Source organism: Limulus polyphemus, unplaced genomic scaffold, assembly GCF_000517525.1.
Source record: "Limulus polyphemus unplaced genomic scaffold, Limulus_polyphemus-2.1.2 Scaffold521, whole genome shotgun sequence".
Lineage (NCBI taxonomy): Eukaryota > Metazoa > Arthropoda > Merostomata > Xiphosura > Limulidae > Limulus > Limulus polyphemus.
The window spans coordinates 7,747-21,287 of NW_013666131.1; the positions used below are offsets into that span (position 1 = coordinate 7,747).

A 13,541-nucleotide genomic window follows, 5' to 3' on the forward strand; every position below is an offset into this window, starting at 1 on the left:
AAGAAAGGAACTGTATCGCTGAAGTTTCTCGGATAGAATTTTTACCGGAAATTAACAAACAAGCAGATACGCAACAATAACAAATTGCTGGTCCTTGTGTGCCAGTGTTGCCAAGTCTCGCAAGAAAAATAAGCGGCAATGCGGTTCAAAAAGAAGCCCAAAATAAGCGGCACTGCCTTTCGAAATAAGTCCAAAACAATCAGTATTGACTTTCAAAACTACTCTTTTATGTCTTACCCTAGTAATAGCAATTTACGAAGGTTAATTGGAATGTAAAATGTGTCAAGTAGGCGGGCCAGAAATTCACGATTGTGGGTGTGTTTTTAATTGAACAGGACTTGGGATAGAATCATTCAAAAAATTGAAACGATGTGATTAACCATGTGAATCACTGAAACCACCTCTACGACCATTTTATTGTGTGTTGAAGTCAGCTATTACAAAAATAAAAATAAAATGAACGATCTCAAAATAAAACAAGCCCAATTCCGCTTGTTAATTAAAAGCCACTCAGCAAATCTTCTGTGTGCATGCGAAGATCAGGAAAGAACATTCTAGCGCCTCTCGGCTGTTATCGCCCATGCGTAGATATTATTCTACATTTCTGACGTCTGCTTACAATTGCTGTTGTGCGTCTTCTGGCACAGAACATACGTCAAATATGTGAAAATAAAATCAAGTGTCGTAAATCATACAATTATTTTTTGATACTCTTATTTCTTGAAATTGTAGAATGTTTGTTTGTATGTAATTAAGCACAAAGCTACACAATGGGCTATCTGTGCTCTGCCCACCACGGGTATCGAAACCCGAATTCTAGCGATGTAAGTCCGCAGACATACCGCTGTGCCACTGGGGGCAAATTGTAGAATAACGAACTCGTATGTTTTCTTTGTCGTACTCGTACTAGTGTCGTAGTACTAGGTTAGTGGGTCGCGGGTTCGAATCCCCGTCACACCAAACATGCTCGCCCTTTCAGCCGTGGGGGCGTTATAATGTGACGGTCAATCCCACTATTCATTGGTAAAAGAGTAGCCCAAGAGTTGGCGGTGGGTGGTGATGACTAGCTGTCTTCCCTCTAGTCTTACACTGCTAAATTAGGGACGGCTAGCGCAGATAGCCGTCGTGTAGCTTTGCGCGAAATTCAAAACAAACAAACAAACTAAGTTAGTGTGTCGCTACTATTTATTATAATTCTATTGTAACAAACTTATCTATTTTATTTTTAGTACATAATATGCATAAAATCAGAATTTACTTTGTTTAGTAGCACCACATACTTAGTTGTGTGCATGGACGTGTTTTTGAAAATGTTATTTTTGAGAGCTTAGATTCATAGTAATATAATATTAAACTTTTTACTTTATGTATGAAATTTTGAAAATATTTGTTTAATCAGTTTTTACTGCAACATATTTCTGTTAGTGTTACTAATCTCAATTTACAGCAAATATTTTTACTATATAGTATAGCTTTCCAGGTTATGTTTGATGAACACGTAGGTTCAAGAAGTATTGATAGAAATGAATAAAAACCCTATAACCCAAGCGCTATCGCTATCTATAGTTGTAATATTATATTAATTTATTATACATAATGTTAGGTTTTTTTAATACTACTACTAGTAGAAAACGATCTTATACTTTATTAGTTTATAGTTATAACAGTTTATAATTAATACCAAATTTGTTATTTTTCTTTAATTAGACACTCAACGTTTCGCTTTACAAATTACAGTTTCTTCAGGATCATTCCACTAACTTTGACTAAGTAAAAGTGAATAAAACCGTAACCTGAAGAAGCTGTAAAGCGAAACGTTGTGTCCAATTAAAGAAAAATAAATTTGGTGTTGTAAGGTCGTTTACTAGTGCTAGTATTAAAATGCCTTTATACATTAATATGAAATTCAGAAATTAAATAATGTAACTGTTTAGTGTTACTAATACTAGTGTTAGGTTCTAGCCTAGGTATTAATTAATATTCCGATCTGAGCAAGCCAACTAATTAGAGCAAAACTAAATATCAACCTCGTAATGAGTATCATAAATTAAATATATTGTTCTTACACATAAAGATTAGAATGCCTTGCATATTCTAGATTGAGCTGTCCTGCTTTCTAACTAAGTTCAATTCTAATATTAATGTTGTGTTAGCACAGTTTCCCTCTTTTAGAATACAAGACCGAAAGTATCTATTCTTCTTCTAGATTATACTTGTAGTAAGTACTTATTAGCTTCAACTTGTTCAAGAACGGTTGATTTAGTTACCTGTAGTCGTATCAGCAGAATTTACACTGTAACATTTTTTGTTTTGTAGTTGTAACTGATGTTTTCAATTTCAGTGACCACATCAGTGGTTTTGATATTCCTGGTGGGCACAACACATTGTTTTGCTTTATGCTTAACAATGAACAAACATTACCTTTCTTTCTTGAATAAAAATTAATAAAATAACACAACTTGTTGACATAATTTTTTTATATTTTGAGAAGTGAAAGTCAAGTAAAACAGTTTACCAAAATGTAAAATGGTGAAATATAAGTCAGCTAAAATATTAGCATTATAATACTTCTAGTTACCCAGTCCCACACACTGTGGTTTCACTATTGTTCTCCAATAGCTGCAAAAAAGGCTTAATTCAGAGGCATCTGAAATGATGTTTGGTGACCAGTAACAGAGAAACGAATTTCTTGGCCCCTACATCTTACATTTAAAGTCTAGTGCTTAACTCGGTCCACAAACAATTTAATGAAATGTTCAATGATTTTTCAATATTATGTACTGTATATAGTAAGCCTTATTTTGATATTTTTAGCTGTGGCTCATAGGATGGCTCTGACTTCTTTTTTTTTTTCAACTACAAACTTTTAGCTCATAGCTCTGTCATCTCTTAACCGATTTAAGATCTAATTACAGTTTTGGACTCAGGAGGTCAAACCCTTTTGATTGATATATTTAACCATGCCCAAGGTCTCATAGATTAATTTACTGTAATCCTACCTAAAAGAATTTCAATTTGAGGGTAGGCTGGTAGAGATTCTAATGAGTAATAAAATTGAATTGGGTATATGCGTGCCTCATGCTTAGTATTGCTGTGCACAAAAATATAGCTCATAAAAACGGAAACAAAGGTCTCATAGATTAATTTACTCTAGTCCTGCCTAAAAGAATTTCAAGTGCTGTGGCTATTGAAGATTCCTTCCTGTTAATCACTGTTTTAGTGAATTGCTTAAAACATAACAACCTAGCCAAGTAAATGTGATATTATTGTTAACAAAACGTACAACAAATTCAGACAGTTATATTTCAAATTTATGTGATTAACCAAGTTCTGAAATGTTTAGTCTTTTTAATAAACAAAATCAATATATATAAAAATAATTTTGTTGATGCAAAATATACAAAATCTCATTCAAAATTGAAACTTCTGCAAAATATATTATTAGAAAATTCTCTTTCTAACAGATTTAATTTTTTTAGCTTTTAGAATAATTGAATTATTTGATTTTCCAAACAGTAAAGGGCAAAAATGCTGCTTGAGGTTTTTATAATGTTTCACAATTGTTTCAGTACACTTTTAAGTTTTTACATAATTTTAATGTATGATAACTGATTAGCTATTTTTCTTTATATTCTCACAAGGAGTACTACTTTCAAAGCCTCATTGAATAAATTCAAAGTAATTCTTTATTCATAACTTATTAATTGTGTCTGTAATTTGTTTGCTATCATATTGATTTGATAGATAAACATAGTGAAACACCCTTTCTTAAATCAATAAAAATCTAAATTCTGAAGTTCAGTGAGAAAATTACAATGTTAATAAGAGTAATTAAAGAGTTGGTCATGAGAAGTATCAAACATGATCTAAGCAAATTCTCTAGGCTTGTTTCTCACATGATTTTCCTACTTTTATCTGATTTTATGTGGTCAGAACGACTGGAGAGAGCGGTGTATCACTGGTGCAAGTGCATATGGGAAGCTACTGTGCATGGAAGTTGAGTTGCCATCCTATTGGTGAAGGGCTTTTGTCTCATGATGATGTTATTATGCAACCAGTGCAGTTCACGTTAAAACAATGAATTTAAGTGGGAGTTATCTTAAGGCTAGTGGCATGCAAGCTTCATCGGCAAATGCATGAGGAATATAGCTATTCAGCGTGCGGAGGTGAATATCTATTGGAAATACATATTACTGTTTTTGAAATTTTTCAGTGCTGACTGAAGGATAGAAACCATTATTTAATGAAGTTGACAAACAACTTCAGAAAAATGTTGAATTACTTGTACCCAACGTTTTGGCTTACAAATCTGTTTGGTAACCTGTGACGTTCATAGACTCTTGATAAAGGCGGAAACCGAAACGTCGGGTACAAGTAGTTAAACATTTTTCTGGAATTGTTTGTCCTCTTTGTTAAATATTGGAAATACATTTTCAGATTAGGAAGATGTTAACTTCCAGGATACAGGCAACACCAACTTGTCTACTCTCACTATCAACAAGGGTTATTGTATCATTGGGGCATAACCTACTTGCCAATAGAAAATATCACTGTCATTATTCATGTTTTTTACTTAAAAATTTTGTGTTTATAATCTAATTTATCTTATGTATTAGTTTGTTTGCAAAATTGATGGTGTATTTATCAGAAATCATAATGAAGTTATACATATATCAGTGAAATTGTCTCCAGGTGATATTTATCTTCAAGGTCAGACACAACTGGCTGGCTTTCTTATATCAAATAGTAGTCCATCATTCACTAAATATTTATTTCACATTTTGCCATTTTTCTTATAATTTTTGTATGTATTATTTTACCTAGTTTTTTAACCTTTCAAAAAAAGCTTCAAAGTTTAGTATTCAATAGGTGATAAAATTATGTAGAACTTATAAAAGCCATTCTGAAATTAGTTGACTTAACAAATTTACATATAATGTCTTTCGTTTAAGTCTAAAAATTGATCATAGCTTCTAGTTTGAGTGCTGTAAATCTTTTTAATTTAGTAACTAGAAAATAGTTAAAGTGTTATGACCAACTTATAGTCAGATTTTGTTACAATTTTTCATAGAGTAGAGCTATTATAATTTTAAAAACATACGTAGTTCTAGTGTAAGCATTTAAAAGCTGTTGTTATTGTAAATAGTTTGTAACATTATAAAAAATTAAAGTAAAATTCATTGATTGTAGATCTGAAGAAATTGGGATAAAAATATGCAACAGATGATTTGCCTCACATGGGCTTATTTACACATCATTTGAATAACTACATTTTTTTTCAGCATCCTCGTTTTTTTCAAGAACATTCTACCTCAAAGAAAAGATTATCTGTTCTAGTTATAACACCAAGGACTACAGAATCTCAGTATGTCTAAAGGATATTCAGATGTATTACAGTTCTCATCTTTCCAACAAGGAGAAAATTTTGGGTGTAAGTTATATTATAGAATTAATTAATTTTTAACAAAACTACTATGCTCTTTTATACCTTTTGAAGCATTAATATTTATTTTAGTAAATTGTTTGTCATGATCAGGGTGAAAGTTAACTGTTTGGGAATTGAGCTCTTATAACATGTTTGGTTGAGTATCGTTCTTAGAGTATTAGTTTGAGCTTAGGATCTTAGGCTGAAGCCACAATTAGGACAAACTTCTTTACATTCTGGTTCATTATATTGACACAAAACTGGTGGTCATGCCATCCCTGAAGACTATGTAGTCTTACTAAATGGTGAATCAAAAGTGTTATAACAAGGCCCTGAAAGGATGTAAGAGACAATTGTTGTGCCCCCCACATACCTTTGTAGTAATTAATTTGCTTAGTTTATACAATTATATACCAAATTGTTGATAATAGGCTGGGCTTGTCTTATTGCTATAGTGTCAAGCAGTGGTTGGCAGTCTTTATTTTAGTTTCTTTGTATTAAAAGCTCAATCTCCTATTATTTACATTGAGTGTAAGAATAAAACAAAAGATATACTATAGTAGTGATAGATAATTTCAATATGGTCCTATCTGCATGCCATTTATGAACATGTACATATCATGTGACTGCTCTCCATCAATAGTATTTTATCATATATATTGGCACAGCTAGCTCTCTCTGCTATTCCCACTCAATCTTCACTTTCTTGATTGGAACTACATTGTTTAGATGTGTTTTTTTTAGTGTGACCACAGCTTTTGATTGCATTTTGTTGCCATTTGAAAAAAATATATTAAACAGTTTTATTTATCAGTGTTTGAATTCAATTGTTTCAATGATTTTACATTTGAATTTTTTATTGTTTCTGAATTCTAATTGTAATTAGCATGAAATTGAGGTTCAGTATGTCAGAAATGGAAATTCCTGTGACAGTCGACAATACAAATGCTATAACTTCCCAGGACTCAGATTCGACTTTATCTGCAGAGTCATACGTTTGGCTGGCAATTTCTTCTCCTTTTCAACCTGAGGATGAATACCATCATGGTGAAGAAAATTTGTAATCAAGTATGTAGCATTTTGCATGTTTCCCCTGTCGCCTAAGATGCCTCCCCTTCCTTACTAGCTAATATTCCACCTTCCGATTATTATGTTTTTCCCTCTTTGCTTGACATAAGAGTTCATAGTCAGAGATTTTCTGACCAACTCAGTCAGGTGTTGGCATGCCCTATCCCCCCTCATTTGTTGAACCAATATGCTTTGGAGTACCATTGTGCTTCGGATCCAGTTTTGCATTCTCAGTAGTTGGATCCTTTATTCCCTCTGTGGAGCTTGAATCCAGGTTTTTTGGTTCATTTTAATCAGGCTCAGTTCTCAAGGATTTTCCTTTCTTTCTCCTTCCTTTTATGTTACCTGTCTTTCTTCCAGTTATTGTCTGAGGCCTTTTGTCACTCTCCTGAAAATTTTTCAGATGAACTCGGGGCTCTCCTTTGGTCCACTATGGCTTGTTTATCAGCATCTGCCTTTTTCCTCAATACCTGGCTTTTGTGTTGTTGGGATTTGTTGGGGAGGGATGCTTTACTTGCAGGGGTGCATCCCTCCCATTCTTTCCTGCATGATCTACATCAGGCCCCCTTTCTACACAATACTGTACTTGTGGGTCGTCCTGATTCCTTGGAATCCAGGACTAATGTGGCTACATTGCATTTTTCCTTGTCTTCTCTGATCACACATTTATCTCACCCTCCTGCTTCCACCTAGGAGTCCCCTGTCCTTGTTTTACATCCTCCTTTTTCTTCACTTATATCCTTACTGTCCACCTGGCATTCCTGTCCCTATCCTCATTTTCCCACACCTAAGCTTAATGACACCAGCATTATAGGTGATGCAACAGATTCCTCTTCTTTGTTTCTGGGATACGAAGTGAGATGGCATTCTCTCATGGCCTTAGAAGTTCTATCTCCTTTGGGGATGTGGACTTCCTTGAAGGCTCTCATTCCCATGGGTCAAGCTCATGTGCACCCATCATTTCAGTGGATGCTCCTCGATCAGTATAACTTCTCCTTGGATCTCTTGGACCACTCTGTTGCCCTTCCTTCCTTTCTAGATCAGGGCCGATCTGGCTTGATGGTTTGATAGGGACCATTTCACGATTGGTATTCTGCTTCCTCCATCTCGTTCAGAGTTACATTTGTTTATGGATGCATTATTAGAGGGTTGCGGTACTTTACTAAACTCTAGAGAATTTCTGGTGTCTGATCAGTTGAGGAGTCTGCTTTCCATATCAACATTCTCAAACTTATGGCAGTTTGTCAAGCTTTGTCCCATTTCATTCTTTCCTGCAGGAGAGGGTGGTTATGGTCCACTCCACTGTCATAACTTATATCACCAAGCAAGGAGGAACCAAGCCCATGTCACTGTGTTTTCAAACTCTGGATCTCTTTTTCTGGGCCCACAATCACCATATTTGTGGTCTTAGTTTGCCATGTCCCTGGCACCCTGAATCTGGTTGTGGATCGATTATCTCATCCTATTTGGTGTGTGTGTGTGTTCTAGGCTTGGAGCACCTCATATCAATGCCTTTACCACCCACAGGAACACCAAACTACTTTCCTTTTGGTCTACAGTTCCACATCCATTAGCTCTGGGGTCTTTACAAAAGTTTGTAGGGGTCTTCACGTCTATGATTACCCTCCTATTCAACTCCTCTCCAGAGTTCTATCACTAATTCAAACCACTTCATGTCTAGTCCTACTTGTGACTTAATATTAGCTGGTGCAGTCATGGTTCCCTTTGCTCTGACCTTTACTTGTATGAGCTCCTTCTACCCTTACCTCTGTCTCAGTCTCTACTCTGTCAACCTAAATCAGACATTGATCATCCAGACATTACCACACTCCATCTTCACAAATGGCTTTTGTCAGGTTCATTTCTTCAGCCCAGGAACTGACTCTTCATGTGGCATCTTTCCTTTCCTGATCCATCCAATCTTCTTCCATGGCCACTTACCAAAAACGTTGGTCTTCCTTTTTGCCTTTGGTCTATTCGACGCGGCTTCCATCCTTCCCACCCTTCCATTCCTCATCTTTCCAAATTCTTCACCTGGTTATTTGACAAAGGCTTGTCCACTTTAATCTTGGCTAGCTATTGGCTGGCCTTGCCAAACACATTTCATTTCTCCAAGTTTTGTAAGGTTTTGTCTTCCCCTGTCATTTCCCTCCTTTTTCTGCTCGTTTTGAGCCGTACGTCTTCCACGTTCCTATGTTTTGCCTGATTGGGATCTCACTGTGGTCCTTTGTCCTTTCTCATCCTCCCTTTGAACCATTGTCTACATGTTCCATGTACCATCTATCCAGAAAGTCCTATTTCCTTCTCCTCCTTGCTTGTGGATGTCATTGATCAGATATTTATGCCATTAATGCTACTCGCATCCTTTACCATTCCTCTTATGTCATCCTCTATCCCAACCAGTCCTTCATCCCTAAGACCTATGCTTCCTGTAAAGGTGGTTTGGCTTTCACATCCATTTCCCATCTATATTCCCATTCTGATCCTGATCGGCTTCTTTGTCCGGTGAGCTTCTTATGGTATTATGTGGCATGTACTGCCTTCTTTTGGGATTCATATTCCTGACTTTTTATTCTCTGGAACCCTTCTGTTCCTGTGATCTGTCCTCCTCTCACTCTTACAGGGTGGGTTTATCAGCTCGTTAGGCTAATGTATTTGGACTTATCCATGGAAGGTTGCTGTCTCCATGGCATTTCTTCTCATCAAATTTTTCACATCACTATGTCCTAGGCTGCTTGCCTTAGCTGTCCTTTGGAGGAGATCACATTCATTATGTATATGATCTAACTGTATCTTCCTCTGATGTATATCATCTCCCTCCCATGGTGATTCTACACACATCCATTCACGATGGGTATTCTGCTTCCTCCACCTCGTTCAGAGTTACATCTGTTCATGGACACATCTTTAGAGGGTTGGGGTTTTTAACCACTGATATTAGGATCCCACTCTGTGACTGGTGTTGCCTGATCAGGTATGCTTTACCTCAAACTCGCACCATTTACTAATTGCACTATAGCACCCACTGTAGAGATGGGGTGTTTCCGCAAGAAAACTGGTGGCATACCAAGTGGTATATATACATGTTTCTAGATATCAGTAAATTTCACTCAGTGGTGGACTGTCACTCATGAAATTCATGAGTAAAGAAGAAGGAGATTTCTGACCTTCCCTGCTGACCCTTGTATTGAATAAATTGGGTCTGTCTGGATTTCAAAATAGGGAATTGTGAACACCCATTACACTTTCCCCAGTGTGATGTTCCTCCAGACTCCCTACCACATTTACTTCCAGTGGAACATGGGGGTCCTTACCACTCCCAGTTCCAAGTCACTTGGGCGGTGGACCATGGAGGCTTCCTTCTGAGTGAGTTTAGAAATTTATTTTACTATACCTACTCATGATTATCCACTCAGTGAGAAGAGGGCAAAGCTGGTTTCCCTCCTTCCATTTCTCCTGAATCCTTTTTCCCAGTTGGACATATATCAGTTGGAGCAGGTTCAGGATGACACCTTCTTGTTCGTACAGTTGTGTGTAGCAGAGGCCTCTCTTCTTGTTAATTTTGGTTGCAGGAGGTTCTTTCCCTGCACCTACATTTGAATTTGGGGGAATTCATGTGCCTTATAATCCCGGCTACAGGACGTACGTATGCTGTTCCTGCAGTTGAGGGAAGGTTCCATGTTTTCCTCGTAATTCTGGATGCCAAATGTCACTTCCCTGTATTTACATTGAGTGATTTATGATTTCTGCTCCTAATACCAGTTACAGATTTTACCTTGTTCTTATGGTTGAGTTGAGACAGTGCAATTATCCCGTATTGCCGGGTTCATTTAGTTGTACTTCTTGCTCCTATGTTTGGGAGGTTGTCTAGTTTTGGCTGAAAGCTAACTCCCTCTTAATAATTCCAGTTGCTTGATGTAGAACACTGTTTACTTACAGTTGGGGTTGATGGGTATATATAACATGGTCCACATGCCCTAGCCACTATGTTTATATTACAATATTTTATTTTTAACCACAACTTCCTAATCCCAAGGAAGAAATATGGAACAACGTCTGTCAGGTTGAGGTTGTGAATGCACGTAGTTGTTTATATTTTGCCATGAATTGCACTTCTCAGAACACATTGCACTTGTGCATATCCTTATTTTTCTACCCCTATGAAATGAATTTTCTACTTCAAGGACAAAGAGTATACCTGTTCCAGAAGTAGTGTGGTACCCCACAAGTGTACTTCGTTTTCATCTCCAAGGACACCTGTTCATTCTAGGCAGTTGCTTTCAGCCTGATTTCAATATTGTTTGACTACACCAGCCCCTCTCTCTACCTTTGTGTAAGAGGAGGAAGGACTTTATCAAAAGTTAACATTTTTCTTACACTGAAAATGTATTTTCGATAGGTACTTACCTTCTCTCACACACTTCCCACCCTTCCTCCCCACTGCCAGTATTCTTCTTTTGGAGCTTGCCAGTAATAGCAGAGAAAAGCTAGCTGTGCCAATATAGGTAGCACAATACTATTGGTAGAGAGTAGTCACATGATGTGTGCATGTTCAGAAATGGCATGAAATTGATGGGTTATGTAGACTGGGGAGCTGGTCACAAAGCTTTTTGAGCAATGCTTAAAGGGCAGAAGATGAAGAGTGGAGGTAAGTACCTATCAGAAATACATTTTCAGTACAGAAAAATTGTGGATGTGAAGCTTTACAGAATCTTGTACTGATTTGGATTGCTGTTGATTGGTAGAAGGAAGTGTTTGACATCCAATATGGTAGTTTTGAATTAAATAAAGAGTTTTGTGATATCATGTACAAGACTTGTATAGATTGAGTACTTATTATTACTGTTGCTTGACTTGATATGTGTAAATGGTTGTTGGAAAGGTTTAACCTTCATTCATACAGTTTTTTACCCTAGACACTATCATTGTAAAAGATGCTTTCAAATATTTGTGTAATAGTGTAATCTGTTAGTTTTGTTACATACTTGTAAAAAACATGAATATATAAAAATAATAATAATAAATAATTATTTAAGTTGTTGTAACCTAATGGATGATATTTCAAGTCATACTAAATGTTCTGTTTGATGTAGTAGTATATAAATATGGTAATAGATGTCATCACACTAAATGAAACTGTACTCAGAAACTTTAATTTCACTCTGGTTCATGCTAATTATATATATATATACTTCTTTTCCTATGTTACAGGTGAACAGGATGAATTCAATAGACTTTCACAAGTTGTTGGTACAAATATCCAAAAGATTACTCAAAATGGTATGTTTTAAAGGCTGTGTTTTTTTTGTTTAATATGCAGTAAAGATATTTTCTATGATCACTGCAGCTTTGAATTTTCACCATGGTTTTTATGTACTTATAGAAGCACACTAGATTATTTTGTTAACATGGCTACAAAGTAGTTACTGAATAAGAAACTTAAAAGCTTACCAAGACAATCAGAAGTGTAAACATAATCATCTAAGGTAATAGGCTACTGTTACCTTTTCAATATGTTTGTTAATTCTTAGGGCTAGAAATGTAATTTGTAGGATACTAGTTTTCTACATGTATTTTTTTATGTGGGTTAACCTTGAAGACTTGGATACATTAACAAATGCCAGTCTTGGTTATAGAAAGATGTTTTAATTTTTCTGTTTTATCTCCCCCTCCAAAAAAAAAGGAAAATTTCTTTTTTTCTAGTATAAACATTTCTAAGAAAGAAGAAATATTAAGTTTTAGTAAGGCCTTATAATAATTATTTCTATTTAGACTAACATTTAGGTAATCTCTACTGCAAACCATTTGAGTCCAGAATTGTTTAATAAAAAAATACTCATAGAAAATCTAGTCAAACTAGTGATTGTGAATGTTTGAATCTGGTCTCCTTTAGTTATTTTATGTTACTGAGAGGGAAAGTTTGAGTCATATGAGCTCCCTCTAAAGATCTAATAGTGTTCTATAATATGCAAGCTTAGAACTGTAATTTTGATATTAACTTGTATTCACTAATAAGATGTTTTTTCTTGTTGGTAAATCACTGGGCATTTTAATACCTTAAGTTGATTTATTGAGCATACCTATCTTTGAAAAGTTTTATTACTACTTATCATTCTCAATATTTTTGTTTCTTTCAGTCAGTTCAGTTCAGAAGATGGTAAATCAGCTAGGAACTACACTAGATTCAGAAAGTTTGCATTCTCAGCTGTGAGTTTTTAGTGTAGCTAATTCAATTTATTAGCATATATATCCAAATGAATGTTAAATATAAAATAGAATAAAATATTTCTTAGTGTTTTATTCACATGTCTTTCTGCTTAAGGCAATTTTTTTGTTTTGAAATGACTGATGTATTTTCTAATTTGTGTTTTCTTTTTTGGCTGCATTGTAATATATATATTTGTGTGTGTGTGTTTGTAATGAATGCATAACAAATAATATTTAATGCAAAATACACAGTAATGCCTTTTCTGAACAGTAGAATACTATCAGTGATATTTTAAGGTGTGAGTAATTGTTCATGGTAATTTTTTGTGCTCAGTTAATTTATTCTTTTAGACATCAGATACAGAACTACACAAATCAGTTGGCAAAAGACACACATCAGCATTTAAGAAAGTTGATTTCATTGGACAAGTCATCTAGCCAGCATGATCAGGTATGATAATTTAAAAATTATTAATAGAATTCAACATAGGTGATATATAATGATTGAGGTTTTGCTGATGTTACTATATGACACTTACTATCTATACTTATAAAAGCAAAAAATTTGTTTGTTTGTCTGCAACCTACTCCGTGGTTTTTTTGACCAATTTCAACCAATCTTAGTAGGATGATACATTTAATAATGAAAGTCTTCCGGATTTATCCAGAAATCCAGATATTTCTAAAAAATCCTGAAAACCTCCGGTTTTCTTTCGGAGAAACACATTTTTTAAAATTATTTATCGGATTTTGGTGTTCCATGCCGTAGATAAGTGTTTATGCAATCGCGCGGTTTGTCTACATTCGGCGAATGAGTTTGATTTTACAATAAATATATGTC

The 13,541-nt window shown here is 35.2% G+C and overlaps 1 protein-coding gene across 12 annotated transcripts in view; it reads left to right on the forward strand.

Annotated features, from left to right (window-relative positions):
• LOC106458834 (syntaxin-12-like) overlaps positions 1-13,541 on the forward strand; it is a 41,243-nt gene that overhangs the window by 3,645 nt on the left and 24,057 nt on the right. Inside the window, exons 1-6 of one of the 12 annotated variants that reach the window (XM_022385178.1) lie at positions 1,151-1,166; positions 3,934-4,166; positions 5,283-5,431; positions 11,705-11,773; positions 12,631-12,700; positions 13,052-13,151. In XM_022385178.1, the coding sequence (XP_022240886.1) occupies positions 5,368-5,431; positions 11,705-11,773; positions 12,631-12,700; positions 13,052-13,151 (303 nt within the window). In that variant the 5' untranslated portion in view covers positions 1,151-1,166; positions 3,934-4,166; positions 5,283-5,367. Of the gene's footprint in view, positions 1-1,150; positions 1,167-1,321; positions 1,339-1,462; positions 1,499-1,545; positions 1,569-1,688; positions 2,219-3,933; positions 4,167-5,282; positions 5,432-11,704; positions 11,774-12,630; positions 12,701-13,051; positions 13,152-13,541 lie in introns of those variants that run through there. The other 11 variants (XM_022385179.1, XM_022385177.1, XM_022385175.1 and 8 more) reach the window with 11 other exon arrangements.